The sequence below is a fragment of the Archocentrus centrarchus genome, chromosome 24, assembly GCF_007364275.1.
Source record: "Archocentrus centrarchus isolate MPI-CPG fArcCen1 chromosome 24, fArcCen1, whole genome shotgun sequence".
Classification (NCBI taxonomy): domain Eukaryota; kingdom Metazoa; phylum Chordata; class Actinopteri; order Cichliformes; family Cichlidae; genus Archocentrus; species Archocentrus centrarchus.
The window spans coordinates 17783077-17810540 of record NC_044369.1 but is presented as its reverse complement, the minus strand read 5'-3'; the positions used below and the strand labels follow the sequence as shown (position 1 = coordinate 17810540).

Below are 27464 nucleotides of genomic sequence, written 5' to 3'. Positions count from 1 at the left end.
AGGTCTATGGAAATGCAGGACCTAGCCAGTCCTCATAACCGTGTGGGAGGTGGAGATTCAACAGGCTCCAAGCTGGACAAAACAACCTTGGCAGCCCCTCTATCACCACCAATGGAACAGGAGGTGAGAAGACAGGACATGTTTGGTGCTTTGTGATTTGGGGCTCTTGTATTCTGTATTCAGTCATCAATCCTAAACTCAAAGAAGTGTGCTGTTCAACTGTTTAATAAAAGCTGTGCACATTCCCCGAGGAAGAAGGTCACTATGAGGGAAAATGCGCTTATTTAATTATATGCCTAGAAAAAGAGTTCCTATAGAAAGCGGCCTCATGTGCCTTTGGCGCCCCACTCTTCTCCCCCATCCCACATTACTTTAAAGTAGTTGATCACTGTGGTTTCATCAAAGACTCCCTTCCACTCCGAGACATTAGGTTAAATAAAACATTTTAAAGTTGAAATTTTACTTTCATTTTTAAAGGTAAAGATTGTTGTTAAATTACATGAATTTTTCTTTGTTCACAATCTTCTATGAAAAAGGACCATCTCATGTGCTGCTGCAGCAAAGGTTTGCGTTGCTGACTGCCCATTGTGTTTCTGTACAATTAAAGAACATGAAACATAGTTGTTTTGTTGTTGTTGTTGTTGCTTTTTCATGTCTTCTTTTGTCACTTCCCCCTTTTGTGAAGAGATCATCTTAAACTAGAAACAGTGACATGAAAGGCAGTGGTAGTGGCTTTGTGGCAGACCAGTTTCATCCTGTTCTAAAAGGCTTTTCCAGATATAGATATTTTAGTCACGCTTTTTTATTTTTATTTTTTTTTCTGGCCCCTCAACTTCTAAATTGAATCTGACGCTGTCATGCTGAAGCAGAAATTAGGTTAGCTTGGCACAAGGACTGAAAGAGTTTTAAAACAAAAACCCTGGCTGGCCAACTGTGGCAAATATACTACATTAAAAAAAAAACAAAAAAAAAAACTGGATGTTTCTGTTATGAACTTAACAAACAAGATTTAATACTTTAAGCTTAAAAAGGTGGTGGTCTGCCAAATCGGTTGTGTTTACAGGCTAAGCTAATCTAACCCTCTAAGAATGAATTTAATCCTTTCTCATTTTTAGCAAGGAAACAAATGTGCCCATATGTACTATCACTTAAAATGCTACATCCACTGTGTGTTAAAGTTAAAGTGTGAATTATTTCTTTGAAGCCTGAAGAGGAGAGTCACTGATGCAGCAATTATATATTTATTGATTTCTACTTTTTTTTTTCTTACATTTTGTAACATTTAGCTGAAAGTCCAAGCACCTCCACTCAAGATACTCATTGCCCTTTGTGTTTTATATGATCTTAACTCTGAATGCACACGTTGAAAGTCACTTAGGCAAAAGCATTTGATGAGTAAAATGTAATGCTCTGAAATTTATTGCAAAATCATCAGTCAGAAAGCCTTTCAGCATGCAGAGATAAATACTTTTGGAGGAATTTATAGAGATGGAAGGACACACGCACATGCGAATGCATGCATACACACTTCCACGCTGGCATGAGTTCTTGAGTAAACCACTGGAGAATGTGTGTAAACACACGGCGAAGCACTTCTGCTCTCCTCCGCTAACGGCCTGGCAAAGTGTCTGTATGTGTGTGTTGGAGAGCAAGCTCAAAATCCCACTGGAAACTATTTCCTCTACAAGAGCATTAAAGCATCACTGGTCTCTTATATGTCAACACCAGTGAGCTCGCTCTTCTCTTTTTCTTTACTCTGTGCCCGTATGAATTTCTCCTTCCTTCTGTTAATCTTTTTTCTTCTCTCACCCTTGATCCTCCCACTTTCTCATGCTCTGTCCTCTGGAAGCATTTCTGTCAGGACAGTTTGATGATATAGCACTGGACAGGGTGCTTTTGTTGAGGGCCATCCTTTGATCTATTGCTGATTTACCAGGCGGTGGAACCACTTCTAATAATAATAATGTAATGGAAAAAGTGAGATGCTGTATTTTAGTCATTTTGATGTGTTAACATGCTCACAGTCACAGAAATAGCCGTGCTCGGTGTGGACTAACAGCACATTGAGACCGTATTAGAGCACATTAAATCATTTTTGATGAGCTCACAGTTAATGATTTAAGCAGACAGAGCTTGGGCTTCACAGACAGCCAAAACAATCTACAAACTCAACATTCCCCTCACCTGACATCAGTGAACGCTCAGACCCAGAGGCCATCTCCATAGCAATCCATTTTTCTTCATTACAGCTTGTCCAGTGGGCTGTATTGCTCCCTTAGGGTATTAATGAAGTTGTCCTGAACTCAATTGAGTTTTCAGATGCTTGCTAGTGATTGGTGTTTACAAAAGAAAACCCTGAAAAAACACCATGTTTGATGATAAAAAGTCTAATGATTTTTGGTTTGTTTGTTTGTTTGTTTTGCATATTTGTCATAGTTATGTTTCAGGTCATCAAAAAATACAAAATGCAGTTTCATTTATTAAGAGGGGGAAAAAAGCCATCCAAACCTACCTTGCCCTGTGTGAAAAAGTAATTGCCCCCTTTGTTAAATTATGAGTTAACTGTGATTAACCACACTTTTTGGAAAGCTGAATTCAATTTCACGAGCCACACCAAGGCCTGATTACTGCCAGGCACTGTTGAATAAAGAAATCACTTAAATGGAACCTCTCTGACAAAGTGAAGCAGGCTAAAATTTCTCAACACTTCATCCCACGATCTAAAGATCGTGGGACTCCAGTGCACCACGCAGATATTATCCATTATCTACATTAGTGGATAATATCTGCGTGGTTCACTGGAGTCCCACGATCTAAAGATCGTGGGACTCCAGTGAACCACGCAGATATTATCCACTAATGTAGAAAACTTGGAACAGTGGTGAAGCTTCCCTAGAGTGTGCAGCCTACCAACATGAATCATCCAGGAGGTAACAAAAAAGCCCAGAACAACATCTAAAGAACTGCAGGCCTCACTTGCCTCGGTTAAGAAAGCAAAACTAGCATCCATGTGAGAATTCCAAGGAGAAAACCACTGCTGACCAAAAAGAACACAAAGCTCATCTCACATTTGCCAGATTACATTTTGATGACTTTGAGGAAAATATTCTGTGGACTGATGAGACAAAAGTTGAATTTTTTGGATGATTTGCATCCCACTACATCTGGCATAAAACTAACAGCATTTTATAAAAAGAGCATCAGACCTACAGTCAAACATGGTGGGGGTAGTATGATGGTCTGGGGCTGCTTTGCTGCTTCAGGACGACTTGCTTTAACTGATGGAACCATGAATTCTGCTCTCTGCCCTGAACCATGAATTCTGCTTTCTGCCCTGAACCATGAACTCTGCTCTCTGCCCTGAAGCTCAAGTGAGCTCCAGGGCAGAGCTCACTTGAGCTCTGCCCTTGAGCTCAAGTGAGCTTGAGCTTCAGCTCAAGTGACCAGGACATGACTGTCCTGGTCATGCACCAGGACAGTGATCTCAAACAGACTAACAAGTCCACCTCTGAATGGCTCAGAAAAACAAAATGAAAGTTTCTTTTTTTTTTGAGTGGCCTAGTCAAAGTCCGGACTTAAATCCATTTGAGATGGTTTGGCATGACCTTAAACAGGCCGTCCATGCTTAATAACCCTCCAGTGTGGCTGAATTAAAACAATTCTGCAAAGAAGAGTGAGCCAAAATTCCTCCACAGTGAAGTGAAAGATTCATTGCCAGTTATTCCAGCGCTTGATTGCAGTTCTTGTTGCCAAGGGTGGTACAACCAGTTATCAGGTTAAGGGGCAATTACTTTTTCATACAGGGCCAAGTAGGTTTGGATAACCTTTTTCCCTTAACGTTTCCTTAAAGTATATTTATAGTTTCAGCCCCAAATACCACACAGATCGTTCACTGCACTATGTCTGTATACCTCTAGTTTGGTCTATTTCAGTGTCTGTAGCTTTAAATTAATTTGGGATGGCTGCTGCACCCACTTCTTCTCTTCTTTCTTTTCCCTCTGAAGAGATGGGTTGCTGTGTGACTCTTTAACAGTCAAATTTAGAATCAACATATTAAAATAACAGGAACGCAAACAAAATATCTGATTGAGGCAGCGACAGGTTGTGTAGGTAAAATTAAAATTTCCTTGTTTTTTTTTTTTCTTTTTTTCTCCAGTAGAGTGTAGTGACTTTGACCAAAAAGGTGGCTTCAGTTAATTGACACAAAAAGTTGCCTGACAGCAGCTTAAGCCCCAAAACCACTTTTTCGCCTGGCTTTGTCCGAAGGTAACAAAATACATCCACCAGCACCTCTAAAGTTTGGTTTAATCTATTCAAAAATTCAGCAGGTTATGAGTTATATATATGTATTCACTGATGTTTTATTTCTAAGCTTTGCTATTGACCCAAGAGAGTCCGGAAAAAAAAACAGAAGTTCCAAAATGTTCCCATAATATAACTATTTTTTCAGGAATATACAAAAATATCAAATGCAGATGTCTATGAAAAGATCAGTACCATGTGATCTCGCATACCTTTGACCTGCATCTGGTTTTCAGTGGGCCACATCCTCACCACCTTCCCACCTTGCACCCCTATAGGTGAAAGCATGACTGTTCTTAACACGGCTGATTGGCTGTTGGGCTGCAGCAGCCCGTCCCCTGCCACAGGCTCCAAGGAATATGGTACAGAGGTGCATGTGTGTGAATACCAGACTGAAAACTTTACAGTAATACGTTAAATGCACAAGGGATGTCTTTCTTTAGTTTTAGCTAGCCACGGTTGTTTACTTGTTGTTTTTCATTTGGTTGGTTTTTGCCAGAGTTGCTCTGACTGATTTTGGTTTGCTGTGAATTTTCTCTCTGCTTTATGAATCCCATTGTGTTCCTGCATCCCAGTTTATTACAGTGTGTGGAGTTTCTTTTTTATTTCTTTTAAATATACATTTACAGGGTTCCTACCAAAGACCCTCTGAGAAGAGATGAATTTGATGAATTTGCAGGGGAAGTCAAAAAATCTCAAATATTTACTAAAGCTCACTTTGCATGAATTAATTTTTGAATGTATTACTTACACTTTGTGATTTTCCTTCTCATCCTGATCTTAAAAATAACATCAGAAAACAATGAAAGAATAAAACCTCAAGGTCATAGGGGTAATAGATAGTCATTTAAAAGCTATGAAATTTAATAGCAATTGCAATGGGAACCCTGCACGCAGCATTAAGTTGACATGCTGTAATTGCATGGTAGTTTTATGCTCTTATGTAATAAGGTTTTCTTTGTGTGTGTGTGTTTTGTGTGTGTTGTGGAAAGTCTTTACTGCTTTACCCTAATGCTGACCCTTTCCTTTTCCTCTAAGTGAAAACAGAGCCTTTGAACAACAGCGATACAGTTACTACGACAGGCGACACAGCGCTGGACACATACGCAGGCTCAGGTAAAGCGCACACATCTTTGGACAGAAATGTACATGTTTCACAGATATCGCCAAAGTCCAGGCTTGTCAGTCTGAGTTGTTTCATACACGGGGCATCGAGACATGAAACTTCTCAGTCAAAAAAGGTCAGTCTAGTGAACAGCATAGGAGGACTAAGAATCTGCCAAGCCTCACTGGGGGAGTCAAGAATGACTCGTGACAAAAGCAGGAGGAGGATTGTATTTTGCATGGATTATAGTTTGTTTTTCCTTGCCAGAGTAAAGTTGATCACTACCTAGCTGATCAACTAACACTAGTGCTGTTCACTTAGTGAAGGGGGTGGATCTGACAGAGAAACCAAGGAAACTTAAAGGGTGGTGACTAGATGATCGCATGGTGTTAACTTTTCAGAGTTCCATCTTTAATATACATTATATGATTCAGGCGAATACACCGGCCTGTTTAAAAATGGCTTAAAAAATTCAAATCCCCTCACAAGTGGAGTCGATGGAAGACTGACGATGGAAACAGCATAATGAGTTGACGATTCAGTCTGATATCAGATAGACAGAAATTTAAATGCCTTTTGGCCTCTGCTTGGCTTGCTCTGTTTTTTTCAGACAACGCCATCATCCATTTGTGCTCACTGGTAGACCTGCTGAAAACTTTAATCCAGTGAAATATTGCCTGTCCTTGGATTGCATCATCATCAAAGGCTGGCAGAGGGATGAGAGAGAGGCAAAGACATTTTACACTTGCCTTTTTATTTTTTTTAGACTCACACACGTCCCCATTCTCTTTCACACTCCAAAACACACACACACACACACACACACACACACACACACACACACACACACACACACACACACACACACACACACACAGCCATTCCACAAAACAGAAAGAGGGGTTTAGACACAGCAGGGTGTTTTTCAGTACTGAGCTCTGACATCTCAATGACCACAAACACACATTGTGTTTTACTATGAGGCCCACTGTAAGGGTTTCATGGACTGCAGTGATCTCTAAAGGAAGAATTTGGCTCCTCTCCATTCAAAATGCTTCAAATTATGTTTACTGGAACGGCATCTCGGCTCAAATAAGCTGGAGGCCCCGAATTGTGCTGTTCAGGAAGAATTTTGTTAAATGTGCACGAAAACAGAAGATTTGAGTTGGCATCATCCGTAACATGTTTTTGCCTTGTTGTTTTTGATTATCTTGCTGTTTTTAGTAATCACCAGCAGTGGATACAGCCCTCGTTCAGCCCACCAGTACTCTCCTCCCCTCTACCCGTCCAAGTAAGTCTGAGATTTTAAACAGAACAGGCGTCTTTGTTAGCATACCCTCTTCTGTACAGTTAGCTAGAGTCCAATTTTACCCATCAAAATAACTCCTAAATGCAAAATACCTACTTCACCTCATCCTAGTGTGTCTCTTTCCTCTTACAGGCCCTACCCCCACATCCTCTCCACGCCGGCAGCCCCTTCCATGCCGACGTACACCGGCCAACCTCAGTTCAGCAGCATGCAGCAATCAACCGTCTATACTGCTTATTCTCAGACAGGCCAAGCCTATGGATTGTCTACCTATGGTGTGAACCATCACACACTGAAGCTACACCCACTTTATATAGGGACTTTTTTAATATTACATGTATTTATAAAAAGTGACTATAGAAAAAAACTGAACTACAGATGTAAAGGAAAAAAAATGTATATAAAGAGTGAATCTAACTGTTAGGGTATTATTTTAGGGTAGAAGACATTCAAACTCAAACTAGGTCTTCTCATGCCATTCAGTTGATGTGATTGGGCTAGGTGAGTGATTTGGATGCCTTTTTAAATACTATAAGTAAACTCATTATGCTGTATTACATTTGGAGAGAAAATAAATATTTTCCCCATTCAATCATTGCTAAGTGGCATAGCCAAAGATTTGAATAAACTGAATTCAAGGTGAACTCTTACAGTTAGATCTGTAAGTATTTGGGCAGTGAAACAATCTTTTGTAACTCTTCCTCTGTACACCACTTTGGTGGTTAAAACAAACAATCAAGATGTGACTGAAGAGCAGGCTTTCAGCTTTAATGAAGGGGTTTAACTAAAGTATTACATTAACTGTTTAGGAACTAGAGACATTGTTATGCACAGTACCCCCATTTTTCAGAGGCTCAAGACTAATTGGGCAGTTGACTGATGAGCCGTTTCATGTCCAGGTGAGGCCTATTCACTTGTTATTCAATGACAAATTAAGCAAGCTGGAGTTGATTCCAAGTGTTGAGCTCATATTTGGTAGCTGTTCATTGGTACTCTCAATATGAAGTCCAGTGAGATGTTGATGTAAATGGGGGAGGCCGTCATTAGGCTTAAAAATCCCAGATAAATTTGCCATTGTCTACAATGAAGAGACACCTTCATGAATGAAAATACAGAGGGTTTACAACAAAGTACAGACCACTGGTTACACTCAAGAACAGCAAAGCAAGATTAGACTTTGCCAGAAAACATGCACAGTTCTGAAAAAATCTTTGGACGCATGTAACCAAGATTAATGTACATGGCTGCCAGTGGAACCGGGTCACTAGTGTTTATTGATGATGTGACTGCTGATAGAAGTAGCAGGATGAATTGTGAAGTGCACAGGCCTTTACTCTCTGCTCAGGTTCAGCCAAATGTTGCAAAACTGACCGGACAGTGCTTCACAGCACAAACATTAAGGGTCCAAAGGAGCAAAAGCAACCCAAGAGTTTCTGAAGGCAAAGAAATAGAGGCTCTCTCTGATGGGATATTCTTTAATGGCCAAGTTAGTCAGCTGATCGCAACCCATCAGACCATGCTTTTCAGTTACTGAAGACAAATCTGAAGGCAGAGAGACCCACAAACAAGCAGCAACTTCAGGCAGTCAGTGACAGCAAAGGATTTTCATCCAAGTATTAAAAACAATCTTTATATTAAAATTATGCTCGGTTAATTTTGAGCCTCTGAAAATGAGGACTATGTATAAATGTGGCTGTAATTTCTGAACAGTTAATGGAATACTTTTTTTTTAAACCTCTTGAATTAAAGCTGAATCATTTAATATAATTATTTTTTCTATTGCCACAGACCTCGGTGTGATGCTTCCCGGCATAAAAACAGAAAGCGGCTTAGCCCAGAGTCAATCTCCTCTGCAGACAGGCCTCAGCTACAGCACCGGCTTTACTACACCTCAGCCTGGACAGACTGCGTACTCACCCTATCCAATGCCAGGTCAGTTTGTAATGCAGCCTATGTAACAACTTTAACTCACCATCTCAGCCCAGAGAACATAACACATTCTTCTGATTTTAAAGAAAATATTTTCAGTATTTAAGTTCTTGCTGAAAAAGGTATTACTTTTTGAATGTGTCCAACAGGTTCCAGTTTCACTCCTTCCTCAGGCCTCTACACCACTAACAACTCAGTGTCCAACCCCGCCAACTACACTGCCACACAGCAGGTACAAGTGTGTTTGCTTATAGTTGTGGTCAGAAGTTGACACGTTTATCATGGGCATGAATGTCATGGTAATTTTTATTAATTTTTTAAAAATAATTTCTTTGAATTGTTCTTTTTCCAGGGTGTAATGATTGTACAGCATATAACTTTAATGACTTTACAAAACAAGAATTGGGGACACCAGTTTGAATTTATTTTGGATTTTCTCTAATCCACACAGGGTCAAAAGTGGACATACAGGCTCAAATATATACATTCACCCCACTAATATTTGATTAAATGTCTCTTAGCAAGTTGCAGGTTGCCCAGACACTTTTGGTAGCCATCAGCAACCTTCTGGCATATTTCTAGCTGGATATTTGACCACTATTCTTGGCAGAAGTGGCAGAGTTCATTTAAATTGGTTGGTTTCCGGACATGGACCTGGCTTTTAAGCGTAGTCTACAAATTTTCAATATTGGTTGAGGTCCGGGTTTTGGAAAGGCCTTTCCAGAAGCTTACTCCTTCAATCCTGCTTTATCCATTTCAAAGACAAGTTTTCATATGTGTTTGGGATCATTGTCCTGTTGGAACACCTAACTGTGTCCCAGTTTCAACTGTCTAGCTGTTGAATTGAGGTGAAGTTGAAGAATTTGGGGGTAGTCCTCCTACTCCATTATTCCATGCACTTTGTGCGATGTACCAGTACCACTGGTGGCAAAACAGCCCCAGAACATGACACTACCACCACCATGCTTGGCAGTTTGTACAGCGTTCCTAGGTTTGAAAGTCTCACCTTTACTCCTCTAAACATACCTTCTGTCATTGTGGCCAAATATCTCTGTATCTCTGTAATATGTCTGTATCTCATCTGACCATAAAACATTTCTCCAGAAGGCATTTGGCTTGTCCATGTGGACAGCTGCAAAATTCAGTCTGGCTTGAAGGTCATCTTTGGAGCTTCTTTTTTGTCAGCACCCTCTTAGTCCACAGTGATGTGAAACTCGACAGTGACACTGGTGTTCCAGGAGTTTCCAGTTCATGGCAGGCTTGAGCCTCAATGGTTCCTGGGTTGTAACCAATTTCCTCTCATGTGAGGGTGATAGTTTGGGTTTTCTTCCAGATCTTGGCAAAGTGGTGACATATCCAAATACCTTGCACTTACATACGATTGTTTGATCTGATGATCTCGGAATCTACAGTTGTTTAGAAATGGCAGTCCTTCCCAACTTGTGTGAATCTACAATTCTCATTTTTAGCTTTTCACTGAGTTCCTTGGATTTTCCCATTGCTCTGAGTGTTGGTCAGTCCAATGAGTGCTGTCAGACAAATACAAGAGAAAACTACCACTTGTAGTCAATCATCATCATCAGTAACAAGGAGTTAACAGGCTTGGACTTGTCAATTTATGACATGGTAAAACTTTAAACACCATTTATTAAAAGGTTTAAGTGAGTATATGTATATATTTGAGCCTGTATGTATAATTTTGACTGTGTGGATTAGAGAAAATCCATAATAAATTCAAACTTGTGCACCCAATTGTTGTTTTGTAAAGTCATTAAAGTTGTATGCTGTACAATCATTCCACCCTGGAGAAAGAACAGTTCAAATCATCAAAAGCCCCAAATTACCATGACCTTCATGCCCATGATGAGTGGATATAACCTTCTGACCACAGCTGTACATACTGCATGCATGTGTTCATACAGGTTTGTCTATCAAACAGAACAGATCAAACAAAGCTAACATGTTTGCTCTTTGATATCAACTAAATGTAATTTTCCTTATAATACTGGCTCAAAAAAAAGAAAAAAAAAATCAGGAATTTTTATCAGTTGCATTAGGATTTGAGACCAGAAGTGGTTTTCCAGTCATGCTCCCACGCAGTTTCCCCTCCTTCATGGTAGCTTTAAGAAATAAAATCTGATTACAATGCAACCTTGCAACAGGGAAAATTCTGGGAGAGAAACAGACAATTAGTCTTTGTGAAAGAGTGTTATGGTCTGAGTATTTCTCTATGTCCATATGATGAATTATATTGTGGTAGTAAAAATGCTTAAAGGGGGATTTTAATGTCTCACTATGATAGATGTGGCTGTTTACAGGAAGAAAGTCAAGGTTTGGCCCATGTGGGTGGATTAAGAGGGAATATAGTGTGTGCGTGTGTGTGTGTGTGTCTGTGTACTTGTATTACTCATGTTGTGGGGATATAAATCTTTTTAAACAGTCACACTGTGGGGACCTGCCTCCTATTTGGGGACAAAGAAGCAAGTCTCAGTTGCATGATTTGCAACATTTTAGTTGGTTTAAGGTTAGGTTTAAGTTCATTGTTGGGTAAGCATTAAGCAAGTCAAAGTCATGGTAGGGGTAAGTCTCTGGGAAATGAATACAAGTCAAGGTAATAATCTCTGAAGCAGTGAAGGAAGATGGATGGATGGATAGAATGTAGGCAAAGTTAGACAATAGACTAATAAAAGCTTGTGCCTACACAATGTGATTGTGTGCGCTTATGTATGACCACACACTAACTGTGCCTTCATGTTGTGTGCTCCTTTTTTTAAGGACTTCTGGAGATAGATGTAGTGACAGGTTTAGAGAGTTGACTCATAAAAGTGTCCATCTACACTGGGTCAGTAAAAAGCAGCAGCACAAGGCTTTAGTTGTTTCAGAGATATAAAAGACAGAAAGGCAGGGATAAAAGATTAGAGACATGAGAGGGAACACTTGTAAAATCTGTCCTCAGAAGTCAGTCTGGTCCTTTCAACGTCTCAATTTCGCTGTTTCTTTTTCTTTGTGTGGTATGTCTTTGTGTGCTCATAATTCTTATTTTCTGCAGGACTACCCCTCATATACGACATTTGGCCAAAACCAGTATCCTCAGTATTATTCCACCTCCCCTTACGGGACCTATATGACCTCCAACAATGTGGATGGCACAGGCTCCACAGCAGCCTACCAGCTGCAAGATCCTACCCCCGCCATGACCGGACAGGCTGCTGAACTTCACCCAGGTTTGTGTTAACAAGGACAGAGTTTAGAATGAAGCAGTTGAATTACCAACACCACACCCCAACTCTAACTTCATAAATATGCAAACAAATGTCAAAGATTTTTTTCACCACTCCTGATTGCGGTTTCATAATCTTGTTTCCACAGTTTTAAATAACTGAGTTCAAAGCCCTCTTTTTACTATGATGAAGCACAGGAAGTAACTTTAGACTGTAGCCATAGTTACCTGGCATTGCACTCACTAATTGGAGAATCGACATGTGTTTACATTAGCCTCTGAGACTTTGATTAGAGACAAGTCACGTTAAATATTGCACTTTGGTGGGCACGTCAGAGAAGAAAACGGGAAGGAAGAATGACTTAATCTGCACACTTGTGTGCAGAAATATGGATTCATATTCAACTTTTCATTTTTTCCATATTATTATTTGGTTTATTTTGGCTGTAATTCAGGAAGCCTGATTAAAGATGCTTATCATTCTTCCTGTCACTAGCTCTTTTTCTTCCACTGGCTTTCTCACTTTTTCTCATTTGCTCTTTCTCCAGGAGTTTCACTCAGTATCTGTATTTATTTTTATTTTTTTGTCACCAGCTTTTGTGTGTGTGTGTGTGTGTGTGTGTGTGTGTGTGTGTGTCTTTATCCACCCCCCTCTCTCACTCTCTCTTTTTCTCCCTTTTTCTCCCTGATTGAGACATAATAATATGCGAGCCGAAGCTCAGAGTCTGGTTCTAGTTACAGCGCAGCAGTGGAAGCATGTGGCGTTAGGAGGTTTTTTTGTGTGTGTGTGTGTGTACACGTGCACGTGCGTGCGTGCGTCTTTGTGAATATTCTCATGTAGAAAATTGTATGTACACTATCTCAGCAAGAAGCATCACATTACCTAACCTGACTAATTTATTGCACACTTCCATCTTCCCACTTCTCTGCTAAATCTTTGCATGTGCATGTCGTCATGAATCAGTCAGAATACCAGTGGTACTTTTGTTTAGGTTTCTTGGTAGCCTTTAAGTTGATCCGTCATGCCAATTACCTTGAATTATTAAACCTGACAACATGGCTTATTACTGTACAGTGTCTGAATTATTGCTTCTCCTGCAGTGGATACAACTCCAGAGCACCTGTGGGATCACCTCAAACCACATCATTACTATAGTTTGTGATTGCTTGTGCAGTTTAAGACAGATATTTGATCACATGTAAATTTTAAATGATTCAAAAGCCCTGTGTGTGTGTTTATATACACTCTTAGGGGACTTTGATACAGTGCAGAGCCCTTCCACACCCATCAAAGAGCTGGATGACAGAGCCTGCCGGAGTGGGGGGTCTAAGTCTCGGGGCAGGGGCCGCAAAAACAACCCCTCCCCTCCTCCCGATAGTGACCTGGAGGTAAGGGACCAAAAAACATACACGGAGAGCACTGGGATTACTGAATGAATATTCCATTCAAATCTCAATGGACGTATGGTATTTGCTTTGATCTTTATCCACTCCGTTCACTGCAGTCTCAAAATACAAGTGAGAAGCTGATGGAGATGCCATTGTCAATACAGGCATGCATGCACATATTGGCCCTTATTTACTAGCATGTGTGTATGCTAAATTACTGTCTGATTAATGAAACGTGCACACTTGTCTTATACAATCTACATACCATCTGCATACTGCACCACCCCCATTTCTCTATATAAGGAAGCATTTACCATCATGTGGGGCAGAAAAAGTGGTGACAGTGTTGTAAGAGAGAAGCCTGGTCCTGTAAGGCACGAAAGCAGGAGAAAGTCCTACTGAAGAAACTGAAACAATTGTGTTCAAAGAGGAAGCCAGAAGAGGCACACTCTGATATGAAAAATATCAGCAGACTACAGGAAAAAGAGGAAAACAGGTGGTCAACAAGGAGAACATGATCTGTCAGCCAAAGAAGAGAAACTCACAGCAATAAAAAAAAATACATTAAAAAAAATCCAGATTCTACACAACTTGTGAGAAAGTCAAGTTTGTTTATGTAGCACATTTAACACAACAACAGTTGACCAAAGTGCTGTACATAAATATAGAATTTAGAATCAATTTAACCCTAACCCTAACCCAAATCCAAAATATTTGACTGTAAGTGATGACAGCCAACAATAAGTGATGTCATTTTTATTGAAAGATAAGGATAATGAATTTAAAAAATTTCAAATAAAAGCCTATACCTTTCCATTTAGTATTTTTCTTTACATGCATTTACATTTTTTGACATTTTTATTTCCCTGTAATTCTGAGCATAATAATAATAATAATAATAATAATAATAATAATAATAATAATAATAATAATAATAATAATAGTTTAAATGTCCTAAGACAACCAGGCTTTAATTCAATCACTGATCAGAGGCACATCTAAATTTGTTCATAAAGTATAAACAAATTCAGGTATGAAATTATTGATAAATCACTAAATTGTGTGTGAAAGGTTTGTACGCACAATTTACGTGCGGATTTGTGAATATGCTCTGTTAGTAAATGAAGGCCATTGACCTGAGATTTGCAAAATTAGAATAATATTTTTGCATTTTCTCTCTCTTTTTTTTTTGTCTGCAGAGGGTTTTTGTGTGGGATCTGGATGAGACGATCATTGTCTTCCATTCTCTGCTCACAGGCTCCTATGCACAAAAATATGGCAAGGTAAGACAGTGTTTCTACTTAAATGACGACGCCTAAGGTTACACATTATTAGAGGTGTGGTGTGTGTGTCCTGACACCGACAGCAGCAGCCAGCAACAGTCTGTTAAGCTGCACCTCAACTATGCAATGCAGTCTTGTGAAAAAACTAAGTGCACCCCATGATTGGATAGGCTGTACAGCTACTTTTAGCAGCAATAACTTGCATTGTTTTCTGTCTACAGCATTTCAGTCGGGTTGAGGTCTGGACATTGACTGGATCAGCAGCACCTTGATTCTTTTCTTTTTCAGCCATTCTGTTGTAGATTTACTGCTATGCTTGGAATCATTGTCCTGTTGCATGACTCAGTTTGGGCCAAGTTTTAGCTGTCGGGCAGATGGTCTCACATTTGACTCTAGAATACTTTGGTACACAGCGGAGTTTGTGGTCAGCTCAGTGACTGCAAGATGCCCAGGTCCTGTGGCTGCAAAATAAACCCAAATCATCACCCCCTCAACCACTGTGGCTGACAGTTGGTATGAGGTGTTTGTGCTGAAATGCTGTGTTTGGCTTTCTTCAAACATGGCGCTGTGCATTATGGCCAAACATCTCCACTGTGGTCTCATCTGTCCAAAGGACATTGCTCCAGAAGTCTTGTGGTTTGTTCAGATGCAACTTTGCAAACCTAAACTGTGCTGCCATGTTCTTAGAGGAGGATTTCTTATGGCAACCCTTCCAAACAAGCCATACTTGTTCAGTCTTTTTCTAATTGTACTGTCATGAACATTTAATCTGCTAACTGAGGCCTGTGGAGTCTGAGATGTAGCTCTTGGTTTTGTTGCAATTTCCCTGAACGTTTCACTGTCCAACCTCAAGGTGAATTTACTGGGGAGTTTGGGGCACTGTGCTAACACAAACCTGAATGTTCCAGACCACCAAACTGCCAAAATTTCTGCTTTTACAGAGGTGCTCATACTTGCTGATGATCAGTTAATCAAATGGATACTTACCCATGATGGGTCACCACAATAAACCTTTTGAGGTTACCATGCCCTGTGGTGGAGGAAAGTGTGGAGGTTGCTGTGGTGGTACATGGCCACATTCTGAAAGCATGTCCACCTCTTCTTTATAATTACAGGGGGAAAATAACATTAAACATTAGGTTGAATTTTAGCTTTGAAAATTAATATTCTGAAGCTGATTTTTAGGTATACCAATACTCCCCCAACACCATCTATGAAACCAGAGGTGGTGTTTGAGCACACAAACTGAATAAGTTTAATTTCTCTCAGTAGATTAGTAATATGATATCAACCACTTCAGGAATGTTACGGTCAATTTGAGATCATAATCACATGCAGTATAAAAATAACTCTTTAAATGTAGCTGTTAATAATTGCCAATGCTTTAATTAGTTAAATGATCATTTAACATGATCACTTCTTAATTGGGCTTTATTTCAATTTTCAATGTGAACTTATTTGGTGGTCTCTCCTTCTCTCATAACAGCAACACTGTTTATAGTTCCCTTTTATTTTAATAGTTCTTGGCACCGATCTGTGGTCGTCCAACGTAGCCAAGGCTACAGATTTTTATTGGGTGATGTCGTTTCCTGTGGGCACTGGTGTAGCCACCAGCCCGCCTGTACGGGCTTTGCCTCACAAATCCATTTTGATATTGCAGTTTGGCAGTTGAACAAAAGCTGGCACAGCGGGCTCTCAGTTTGGAGCCAGACTTGCGCTGAGCCATAGGAGCCTAGGCGTTTTACAAATACGGTTTGTGGGCTTGTGCTTCCTAGTTGTTCTGCATTTGTGGACTTTAATGTTTGGTAGTTGGGATTTAATGGGCATAAGACAGGCCCTGGTGAGCTGTAAATCAGTGCGTGTATGAGGAAGGGAACACATGAGGTCTTGTGGGTAATTCAGCTCGATTTGTGTTGTATTTACTGTAGAGAAGCACCGAATTCAATGGGAAAATCACAAAAGAAGCTTGTGAGAGAGAAGTGGGAGTTTTTGCATTTGTCTTGACTCGCAAACAAATTGTGAATTAGATGTTTTCAATGACTCAAATTAGATTCTGTTTACCCTCTCGCAGCATGCCATGCTGGATTACCCGCATGACTCATGACAACTGGCAAATCATCTGCATGAAAAAAAAGGATATGCCTCTTAATATTTGTCTGAAAATATTTGCTAGAGCATTTTTTCACCTCGTTTTCTGCTGCTGTCCTTGAGAAATATAGCAGCAGCTGTGTCTGTTCACACCTCACCCAAAATAGTGTTTGCACTATTAACATAGAAACCACAAGACCTAAGTGCCCCTCTCATGCAGCATTGAGGATACAGCTGCTGTTTTGCCTTTCGTGAATTCACGCATAGACATCTTTATCGCACAGAGGCAAACAAATCTCACTTTCTGCTTCTTACTATAGCCAAAGTATACTGTTCACATCATCATGAAGAGTTTCTGTAGCTTACGTGATACCAGCGAAGGTGGAGCATGGAATTGTTTAATAAGGAGCGTATAGTTACAGTTTTCTGTGATGGATTGAAGTTGACCAAAACAACAAGAAGAAAAAAAGCCACCTCAGCTTTTATGGAGCCTAATGTAGATATCCAGCATAATCATTACCTCCGTGTCTCTGTGATGGCATTAAAGGAGGGGGAAAGAAATGCAGTCAAAATCTTACATCATGGGACACTTTGGACGGTTGCAAGTTTTTGCATTCCTCTCACTTACTCCGAGACTGTTTGGACTAGACTAGCCATTTTTGAAAAATAAATTACACTTACATCTCTTAGCAAGAACTCATTTGCAACTTACCTCATCCCCTGGAACAGCTGCAGCACATATCAGGGTTGGTTGCAAGCAGTTAATTTTGCTCACTGTCTGAACAAGTGAAGTGTTTTGAAAATATGAATTTTTTTTTTTTTACAATAATACACTAATAATGTATAACAAATCATTCTCATTTGTGCAGTAATAATATAGTATTTGTTTAGCAATAAGAGCTACTGACTTTTGTTTATGCGTAGAGCATAGCCAGTGCTGAGTCAGTGTGGAGATTTTAACAGATGCTCTTTCAATCTCTGTTTTTCATTCTGTGCCAGAGATAACAAATGCCGAGAACATATGTAGTTATGGTGAGATGCGCTTCTTTTTGCACTGACACTCATGAATTCTGTCAGTTTCTCTCCCTGTCCATGTCTGTGCTCCTCGCCCGCTCACTTTCACTCTCCTTCCTGTTAGTTTCTTTCTATTCTGGTCGTCTGACAGCGTCAGCGAATCGTGCAGCAAGCTGTCGACCCTCGCTGACCTATCACAGATGATGGTTTTTGCAGCTGAGCGCCAGGCTGGCAGAGCGGGCTGCGTTCCCCAAAACACACACACACACACACACACACACACCATTCACATACCACATACACTCCAAGCATCTCCCTTTGCGGGTACCTATGCTTTGCAATACACACACGAATAGACACAATCTTGCCCCCCCCCAAAAAAAGCATAAGGAATGTTGATGGGACAGAACAAGTGCAACCTGTCTGTCAGCCTCTGCTGTGATGAGTGGAACGTACCAAGTATACAAATGGGGGTGGGGGTGTGAAGTCTAAAATGGTTTTTGAGGTGGGAGGAAGCAGTAACTTTGGAAATTTGTTGTCATATTGATGTCATGATGATGTTATCTTCTTCTATTAGGACCCTCCCATGGCGGTAACACTGGGTCTGAGGATGGAAGAGATGATCTTCAACTTGGCTGACACACACTTATTTTTTAATGACCTGGAGGTGAGTCACTTTTAGGGGCAGATGTTTTTGCCCTCTATTCAGATTTTGCACAAAGCATAATGTTAAGGATGTCATTGTTCCATTGATGCATCCATTATATATACCCATTTTAATCATGTGGTGGGTCATGGTGAAGAGGCTGGAGTGTATACCAGTGGGCACTGAGCAAAAGGCAGGCTACACCGTTGACAAAATTCATGCTGGCATTTATATCTAGAGCCAATTTACAGCAACCGGTTACCTAACGTTGTGACTTTGGCTTGTGGGAGGAAACCTAAGCTCCAAACCATTACTTAAATACAACTACTGCCCTCTTGTGGTGAAAAGTGAGTTAACAAACTGTAACTGCCACATCATGTCTGCAGTCTAACTTTAGCACATTGTACTTGTTATAATTTTCATTTGTATGTGTATCTGTATACAGGAATGTGATCAGGTACATATTGATGACGTGTCGTCAGACGACAACGGCCAGGACTTAAGGTGATTATTTTAAATTTCACAATATTTTTTTAAATGTGTTAAGCCATAGTATCCATTCAGTGAGCTCTATAGGCCATTTACAGCATTTGTTTAGCTTGTGTTATTGGTATCTGGACTTTATGTTGTAGCTAATATTTATTTTTAAATATTAACTTGATGATTGAAATCATGCATTTTAAAAGTATACATTTTGCTTTACTGCCTGAATTTAAAAAAAAAAAAAATAATAATTTGCATTTTTTCATATAAATGTATGCTGTTATGTTTAAGATTCTGAAAAATGTTAATAACCATCTTGTTTTTTTTCTACCAGAGCAGATTTTCAAATAAAACATATTATTATTATTGACAGTACTTACAGTTTTGCAACTGATGGCTTCCATGCAGCTGCAACCAGCGCAAACCTGTGCCTGGCTACGGGTGTCCGCGGCGGGGTCGACTGGATGAGGAAACTGGCCTTCCGCTACCGACGAGTCAAAGAGTTGTATAGCACGTACAAAAACAATGTGGGGGGTAAGCCAATCAGAATAGAGTCAGAACAGAGTTGAAAGTGAGTTTTATTTTAGTTAAATTCTGCAGGAATTGAAAAGTTTTAAAATTATATTCATGGCCTTTCTGGGGGAAAAAAATGTACTTAAAAAAAATTTTATTTTTTCTGTATTGCCCAAATATTCAATGTGTTAAAATAGAGCCGCACTAAAGAACAGGTTATAGCTGAGAAATCTTTTTATTTTTATTTCTTATAGGAATATTAAAAACAAACCAAATTAATAATGAGCATATATACAAATACAGCAAAAAAAAAAAAGTACACTTTGTAAATTATGATTTTTAAATTATTACTGTGGGTTCATTACCTTTCTTAACCTCTTATCCCCCTTACATTTGTGGGTAGGCTGGAGCCAGTGGCAGCTTATTTTTATGCCAAAATAAAATAAGATTTTGTGTTTTTTTGCTCAAACATTTATGTGTGCTAGATTTTAAAAAGAATATTAGAGCTAATATTAATTTAAGATATTTCCATCAGGAACCGGATCAGAACATCCTCATGGAACTGACCCTTGTAGACTGATTATGAATTAAAGAAATTGGTGCTGTGTTTTAGGTTTGCTGGGTCCTGCTAAGAGAGACGCCTGGCTGCAGCTCAGAGCTGAAGTGGAAGCTCTGACTGACTCCTGGCTCACCCACGCACTCAAGTCCCTGTCCATCATCAGCTCCAGGTACCACTTTCCATTTTATCCCTGTGCTTTACAGAGATGGTAGAGTGCTTTAGAGCGTTGGAACTGAGCCATGTTTAGCACCAGTGGACACTAATTAAAGAGCCACTCATTGATTTGTTTATCCATTTACTGACCCACCTCCACTGTGCATAATATAGTTCATTCTTTCTCTTTGTCCCTCAGGAGTAACTGTGTAAATGTGTTGGTGACTACAACACAGCTCATACCAGCGCTGGCCAAAGTTCTCTTATATAGTCTGGGATCTGTTTTTCCTATTGAGAACATTTACAGTGCAACAAAAATAGGTAAGCACACATGAACACGCATATCCAAACTCATGCATACATTCCAAAATGTTAATCAAATGAAATAAAATAAAAATAAAATTAATGAATTATTTCATTATTGTGAAATGGAAGTCATCAAATAGTAACTGAATGGATATATGATTTTAAAAGGATTTCATTAGATACAGTACTGTGCAAAAGGCTTGAGCCACCCCTCATGGATCTAGCTAGGAAAATGGGAGAAAGGTGCAACAATTTATTGAAACACATACATAGAAACATATATAGAGAAATATAGTATAAAAGGCAAAAACAGAGTTTGTGTAATTCTAACAATTTTTTTTATTCTTCAGCACAGCCTGAACTCTCTCAGGCAGCTTTCCTTAAGCAATCTTCAGGAACAGTTTTCCAGGCTTCTTGAAGGACATTCAAAGCTCTTCTTTGGATGTTTCTGCATTTTGTTCTGTTCTGTCAATATGATCCAATACTGCTTCAATAATGTTGAGGTCTGGGCTCTGGGGAGGTCAACCTATGACTGATAGTGTTACATTGTGTGTTTTTCTATCCAGGTATGGTTTTACACATTAGTAATGTGTTAGGCTGAAAATTAAGTCACGGCCAATCAGAAGCTTTCCTGATGGTGTTGCATGGTGGATCAAAATCTGATGGTACTTGTCTGCATGCATACATCAGTTTTGACAAGATCTCCAACACCGCTGGCTTAAATGCAGCTCCAAACCATGACAGAGCCTCCACTGTGTTTTACAGATGGCTGTAGACACTGTTGTTCCTCTCTCCTGACCTGCTCTGTACATATTTGTGACCATTTCAACCAGAAATGTCAAATATGGATTCATCACTTAATGAAAGCTGTTTCCACTGATTTTCAGTCCAGTCCTTTTGTAACGTCTACTTTTTTCCTCCACCTGTCCAGTTTCCTCACATTTATTTTAAGGACACACTGCACACCATTCTGAGATATTAGCCAAAAAATTTGACACATCTCTTTGGGAATCACCTTGAAAGTGTAAAAATACAATTTTATGTCTGTCAAACTGTGTTTTATCTGGCATTTTTTTATAATTTCTTCTTCACTCACCTCTTTATACATCACTTTGCTATTATTAATTATATATTAATTATTAATCTCTGGCTCTCTTCCACATCACACCTTCTGTCTTGTCTCTCTCCCCTCCCTCCCAGATGACTGCCCCTCCCTGTTCCTGGTTCTACTGGGAGTTTTTCCTTCCCACTGTCACCAAGTGCTTGTTAATAGGGAGTCTTCTGATTGTTGGGGTTTTCCCTCTATTGTTGTAGGGTCTTTACCATACAATATAAAAACATTCCTCTGAAAATGGTCAGGTACAAGGACTGGACTGAAAATGAAATAAATGAAAAGAAAGTTTGGCTCCTTGGAAGGAATATATAAAGAAATGTGGAATGGCTCAAGATTTTTGCAGAGTAGCGGGGAAAAAACAAAACTTTCATTTCAGTTTTGTTTTTTCATTTTCTTATACTCCCCATGCTAGTAATTTTGATTGAAAGAGAAGAGGACCTTTTTGTGGTTGATGACCTCATATAATCCAAAACACAGCTCCACCCAGCAGATGCTTCAGTAGCCACATTAGGTGCAATCACCTGTGTAGAGTGTGTAGAGTGTCTTTAATATGACTCACTTATCCCCAGACTTATAATATTCTTCCAGTTCTCAGTGATCTGAACTCATCTCGTGTTCTCGATCTGGCCTCAACACTAATGTTGCTGAGGCTGCACGCCCACATTCTGAATGGACTCTAACCTCAGCTGGATACAGCAGTGTACTGCAACCATGGCCAATGCTAACTGACATTCAGCCATACATCAGTTTGAAGAGAGGAAGCAAAACAACTCAGACTTGGGTGTGGGTAGAAAGACAAAGAAAGGAAGAAAGAAAGGAAAGAAGGAAGAAAGAAAGGATTTGTGTGTGTTTGTGTGTGCGTGTGTGTGTCACCATAAGATATGCCTTGATTAAAAAAGATGATATGTATGAAAGCGAGTGTTTAAGGTCAGATTCTATGACCCATAGACTCCAGGGTACATTATGTTTAAATGGAACTATTAAATAACTAAATATCGTAATCAGTATTTGTTCATTAAAATGTCTAAAAGTTGACATGCAGTGTGAGTCTAGCAGCATGCACAGGCATTTATGCTTTTCTTGTTAGGGCAACTAGATTGATTATATTTATCATAACCACTTCTAAGGATGCACCATGTGGGGAATAATTTGAGCAGTTTTCTTTTATGGGAAATTATCTTTTATGTACACGTGTGTGTGTTCACATCACCCCAGTACGCACAGCTCTACCTCTTCCTGTGTTTTATTTCCATCTAAACAAAGGAAAAACCTGTGAAAGCCATTTGTTTGTCTCCAGGAAAAGAGAGCTGTTTTGAGCGTATAGTCTCCCGCTTTGGCACAAACATAACATATGTTGTGATTGGCGATGGAAAGGATGAAGAGCATGCCGCCAGCCAGGTAAACAAATGACTCCTGAACTTTGACCCCTCTGACCATGTGACCCTCCTTCCTCCCCCTTGTTTATTTGTTTTTTGCAGGAAAAGAGAGTTGCTTTGAACGCATAATGCAAAGGTTTGGCAGGAAAGTAGTGTATGTTGTAATTGGGGACGGTGTGGAAGAGGAGCAGGCGGCCAAAAAGGTAATGGACCCGCAACCTCACCGTGACCCCCCTCGCCTACTCAGCACAGTGTGAGCTCTGATTGGACGAAGCCTGCCTTTCTTTGCTGCAGCAGTTTTGTGTTGGTCCTTTACTTTTTCTGGTCTACTTGCTTTGTTTTTTTGTTTTTATGGAGTGACAGGAGACTTTTGCAACCGTCAGAATAAAAATTTAAGAATGAGGCTCGGCTGCTGATGGACTATTCCAAATTTGTGTCAGTAGTGGCTTAATTATTAAATTGACATGTCATTTGAAATTGTTTAATGAATGGCTCCGTAAACATACACGCTGACTGGGCTGTGAATGGCCTCATTTTGTTTAGAGCAAATAATCCTGCTGGTTATGCCGTGATGTGTCTCCTGTTTTCAACTGATGCTGTAGTTATGTGAGAGTAAAGGACAGTTATATAACAAAAAACAGATAAGTAGTGAAGTACTATAAGTTTACTCCACCAGGATATTTTCTTAATCTTCTTTTCTCCAGCTTTGTGTTTCATTCATCGTGCTGGGTGCCGGGGTTGTTAAAAAGTGGCTTTGCATTTTGGGATATAATCTTATTTACTTTCTGGCTAAGCATTAAATCTGGTGGATTTGGATAGCTCTTAACTGTAGCATGTTTCAACTCATCTTAAAATGCACCCCCCCCCCCCCCCCCCCCCAAAATGCATCTACACACAAATACTCCACAAGAACCTACCAAATAAGCTTTTGAAGTGTTTTGTGAAGTTCTTAAAAATAAAAACCTGTAATATCCCATTCACATGAATGCCCTTCACTTAGGTTAAAGCTCCATTGGCAGCAGCAAAAAACCTTCTTGGAAATGAATCTTCAACCTTTTATTTTATGGATTCTCCAATTCTTCTTGGCAAAATTGTTAAACCTCAGCCAGCTCAGTCAGATAGTTTCAGGTCTCTCCAGAGGTGCTCAGGTCTGGACTCTGGCAGGGTCAGTCCAGTAGTTTTCCCAAAGCCATTCCTGTTCTTTCTTGGCATCACAGTGGGTCTTTTTTTTTCCTGCTGAAATATAAACCTGAGCACTCTGACAAAGGTTTTCACTCAATGATTTCTCTATATGTTCTGCATCCATCATTCCCTCTATCCTGACTAGTCTCCCAGTACCTGTCAGAAAAATACTGACAGAGCACGATGCTGCCACCATCTTTGACTGTAGGATTGCGATTGATGAGGTGATGCTCAGTGCCTGGTTTCTTCCATTCCACTGTCTTCATTTTAGATCAGATTAGATTACTGTCTTAATGAATGTTTCTCCCATCCACACAAAGGATTTTATTCATAGTGACTACTGGGTTCTTAGTTACATGGCCTCTGTCCCAGTTACTCAGTTTGGCTGGAACAAAAGGAGGACATTTGACAAAAGTAGGAAGTACCACAACTGTCATAACAAAGGGTTTGATTTCCATCCATCCATCTTCTGTCACTTATCTGGGTCCAGGTCATGGGGGCAGGAGACTAAGCAATGAAGCCCAGACCTCCCTCTCCCTGCACAATGTTCCAAAGCCAGCTCAAAGATATAATCTCTGCAGTGTGTCTAGGGTCTGCCCCCAGACCTCCCCCCTGTAATGCCCCAATAGTTTGATTACAAACACAGTTCCAAATAGTTGGGCTGCTGTGTAAAATTTAATTAAAAATAGAATGCAAATTTCATAAACGCATATTTTATTCACAATAGAACACAGAGACAGTATCAAATGCTTAAACTGAAAAATTGTACCATTCATTTTGAATTTGATGGCAGCAGCATGACTCAAAAAAGTTGGCCGTCAGTTCCATAGGCACTGATTCCCTCCTATACCATCAGAGATGGAGGCTTTTGAACTGAGCGCTCTTTAGTATGGTGGATGCGCCATCCATGTTTTCCAAATTTGGATTTGTCTCACCACAGAACAGTTTTCTACTTTGCCTTAGTTCATTTTAAATGAACTTTGACCCAGAGAAGAGAAGAGAAGATGATCCATTTCTGGATCATGTTCACATGGCTTCTTCTTTGCATAATAGAGCTTTAACCTGCATTTGTGGATAGCTCAGTGAACTGTGCTCACAGACAGTGATTTCTGGAAGTGTTCCTGAGCCCATGAGAGAATCGTGCCTGTTTTTAATGCAGTCCCACCTGAGGGCCTGAAGACCGCATGCATGCAGTACTGACATTGAGATTTCTCCAAATTTTCAGAATCTTTTAATGATATTATGTATGGTAGATGGTGAGATATTCAAAGTTTTTACAGTTTTGCACTGAGGAACATTATTCTGAAATTATTCCACAATTTTTAGATGCAATTTTTTGCAGATAGGTAAACCTCTGCCTAACTCTGCCTCTCTAAGATGCTCTTTTTATACCCAATCATGCTACTGACCTGTTGCCAATTAACTTAATTAGTTGTAAAATGTTCTTCCAGCTGTTTCTTTTTAGTACCACTTACTTTCCCAGCCTTTTGTTGCCCTCATCCTAACTTTTTTGAGCTGTGTTGCTGCCATCAAATTCAAAATGAACTAATATTTCCTTAAAATGGGGCATTTTCTCAGTTTAATGTGTTTTCTATGTTCTATTATGAATAAAATATGGGTGCATGAGACTTGAAAATCATTGCTTTCAGTTTTTCTTTATATTTTACATGGTATTGAACCTTTGTGGAACTGGGTTGTACGTAAATACAATATTTCATTCTTTAATTTGAATAAATCAGCACAGGAGTTTTTCTTCTTTTTTTATATGGAGTATTATGTGCAGATTGCGTTCAGAAAAACTAACTGAATCCATTTCAAGATGAGTCTGAAGCATAACAAAATGTAGAATGGGGTCTAGAAACTTCCCACATACAACTTTGGCACTATTGTTATTTCTTTTTGGGATTCTTTTCTTAACTTAAGGCTACAGTCAGCAAAAATTGAATTAGCTTAGCATAAAAACTGGAAACACTGGGGAAGTGGTTTTAATGCAAAATAATACAGAACATTTATCAGCATCTTTAAAGTTCACCAATTTACACTTATATCTTGTTGGTGTAATTTGACCAGAACCCAAAATCTAAAAACAACTGGAAGGATTTTGTATGGATTAAATGAGTGTTCACGCTGGGCATTCACTGTAAAGGCTAGCTTGAGTCAGCACAAGTCTTTTAATCCCTTGCACGTTATTATTTTTTTTATCTTTGTACATGTTATTACTAGTACACATATATTACAAGTGAATTAAGGATATTTAGAATTGCTCTTTGTGGATTTTTATACTTTTTTGGTGCCAGGCTAGCTGTTTTTCCAGTCTTGATTTTTATGCTAAGCTAAGCTTGTAATCCGCTGGCTGTAGCTAAACTAAGAGGAGAGATATGAGAGACATAAACTGTGTCATCTAATGTATCCCTCTGAACAGAAGAGGATAAGCATAATTCCCAAAATGCCACCTTCCTGTCCTAAAGCCTTAGAATTGCATGGATTTTTGTTTGCAGTGCAGCTACAAGCTACGATAGTGTAGCTTGCATGCGTTTAAGGCGGTGGTGGTGTGCAACAGTGATAACAGTACATCTGATTTTAATGGTGTGTGTCCACTCCACAGCACAACATGCCTTTCTGGAGGATATCAAGTCACTCTGACCTGCTGGCATTACATCAAGCACTGGAGTTTGAGTACCTGTAACTATTATAGCAGTATGGACTCACTGCATTGTCACATGGACACAGTCAGCCAGGCAGCCCCTTTCTTTTGTATAACTATTTAAGAACACACAACACTGCAAGTGTTTCATTTTCATTTCCTGTCTTGTTTTTTGAATGTCTGGATTTACAAACTCATAACGGTCTTAAGAAACAAAGAGGTTAAAGGAGGTAAAGAAGAGGAAAGTGGGATTGGGACAAGCTACCCGACACACACTTGCTCAGCCCTCCTGGTCCTGATGCTGGGGACAGGCCTCTGAAAATCCAGCCTGCTATTCTTGCAGCTGTAGCAGGCTAAAACTGTCAAGGCTTAAGACCTTCCTTGGACTGGGAGGATGTTTTTCCTTGAGATCTAGTTTGTGGTCAGAGCACCCAGGTTGAAATGAGGACTTGTGGCGTCACCTGGGAGGAAATATCCAACACCTATGCATTAATTTGAAGGCTTCGCTGTACAGACCACATCATGTATACTGGGATAATGGCTTTTTTTTGTAAGGGTTTTGTTCTTGGTGGTATAATAATCACAACACAAGAATGCAGTCTGTGTTAGAAATTTGTGTAAATTATTTACAGTAAATTTACATGACAGTGGTAGGGTTTTTTTTTTTTTTCTTGGTCGAGGAATGGAAATTTTGAGGATCTTGTCTTTCTTCTGGCTTTTGTATTTTGGTTTCTTTCTGGTGGGTGGGGCTTGAAGATGTGCGTCATGATGTGTTGTGCCTTAATGTGTTTGAATGTCTTTTCTTTATTCAGAAATGTCTATGTATGTAGATATAAAGGAGAAAACCTA

At 39.6% G+C, this 27464-nt stretch overlaps 1 protein-coding gene across 1 annotated transcript; it reads left to right on the top strand.

Moving 5' to 3' along the window:
• On the top strand, positions 1-27464 carry LOC115774463 (eyes absent homolog 4-like). Its single transcript, XM_030721766.1, is given in 17 exon segments — positions 1-79; positions 82-123; positions 5341-5418; positions 6632-6698; positions 6849-6991; positions 8505-8648; positions 8795-8877; positions 11695-11869; positions 13118-13254; positions 14454-14537; positions 18217-18306; positions 18731-18789; positions 19142-19302; positions 19895-20009; positions 20193-20314; positions 22892-22992; positions 26577-27464. Coding segments are annotated over 17 exon segments (1755 nt in total). The 5' UTR covers positions 1-6; the 3' UTR covers positions 26658-27464.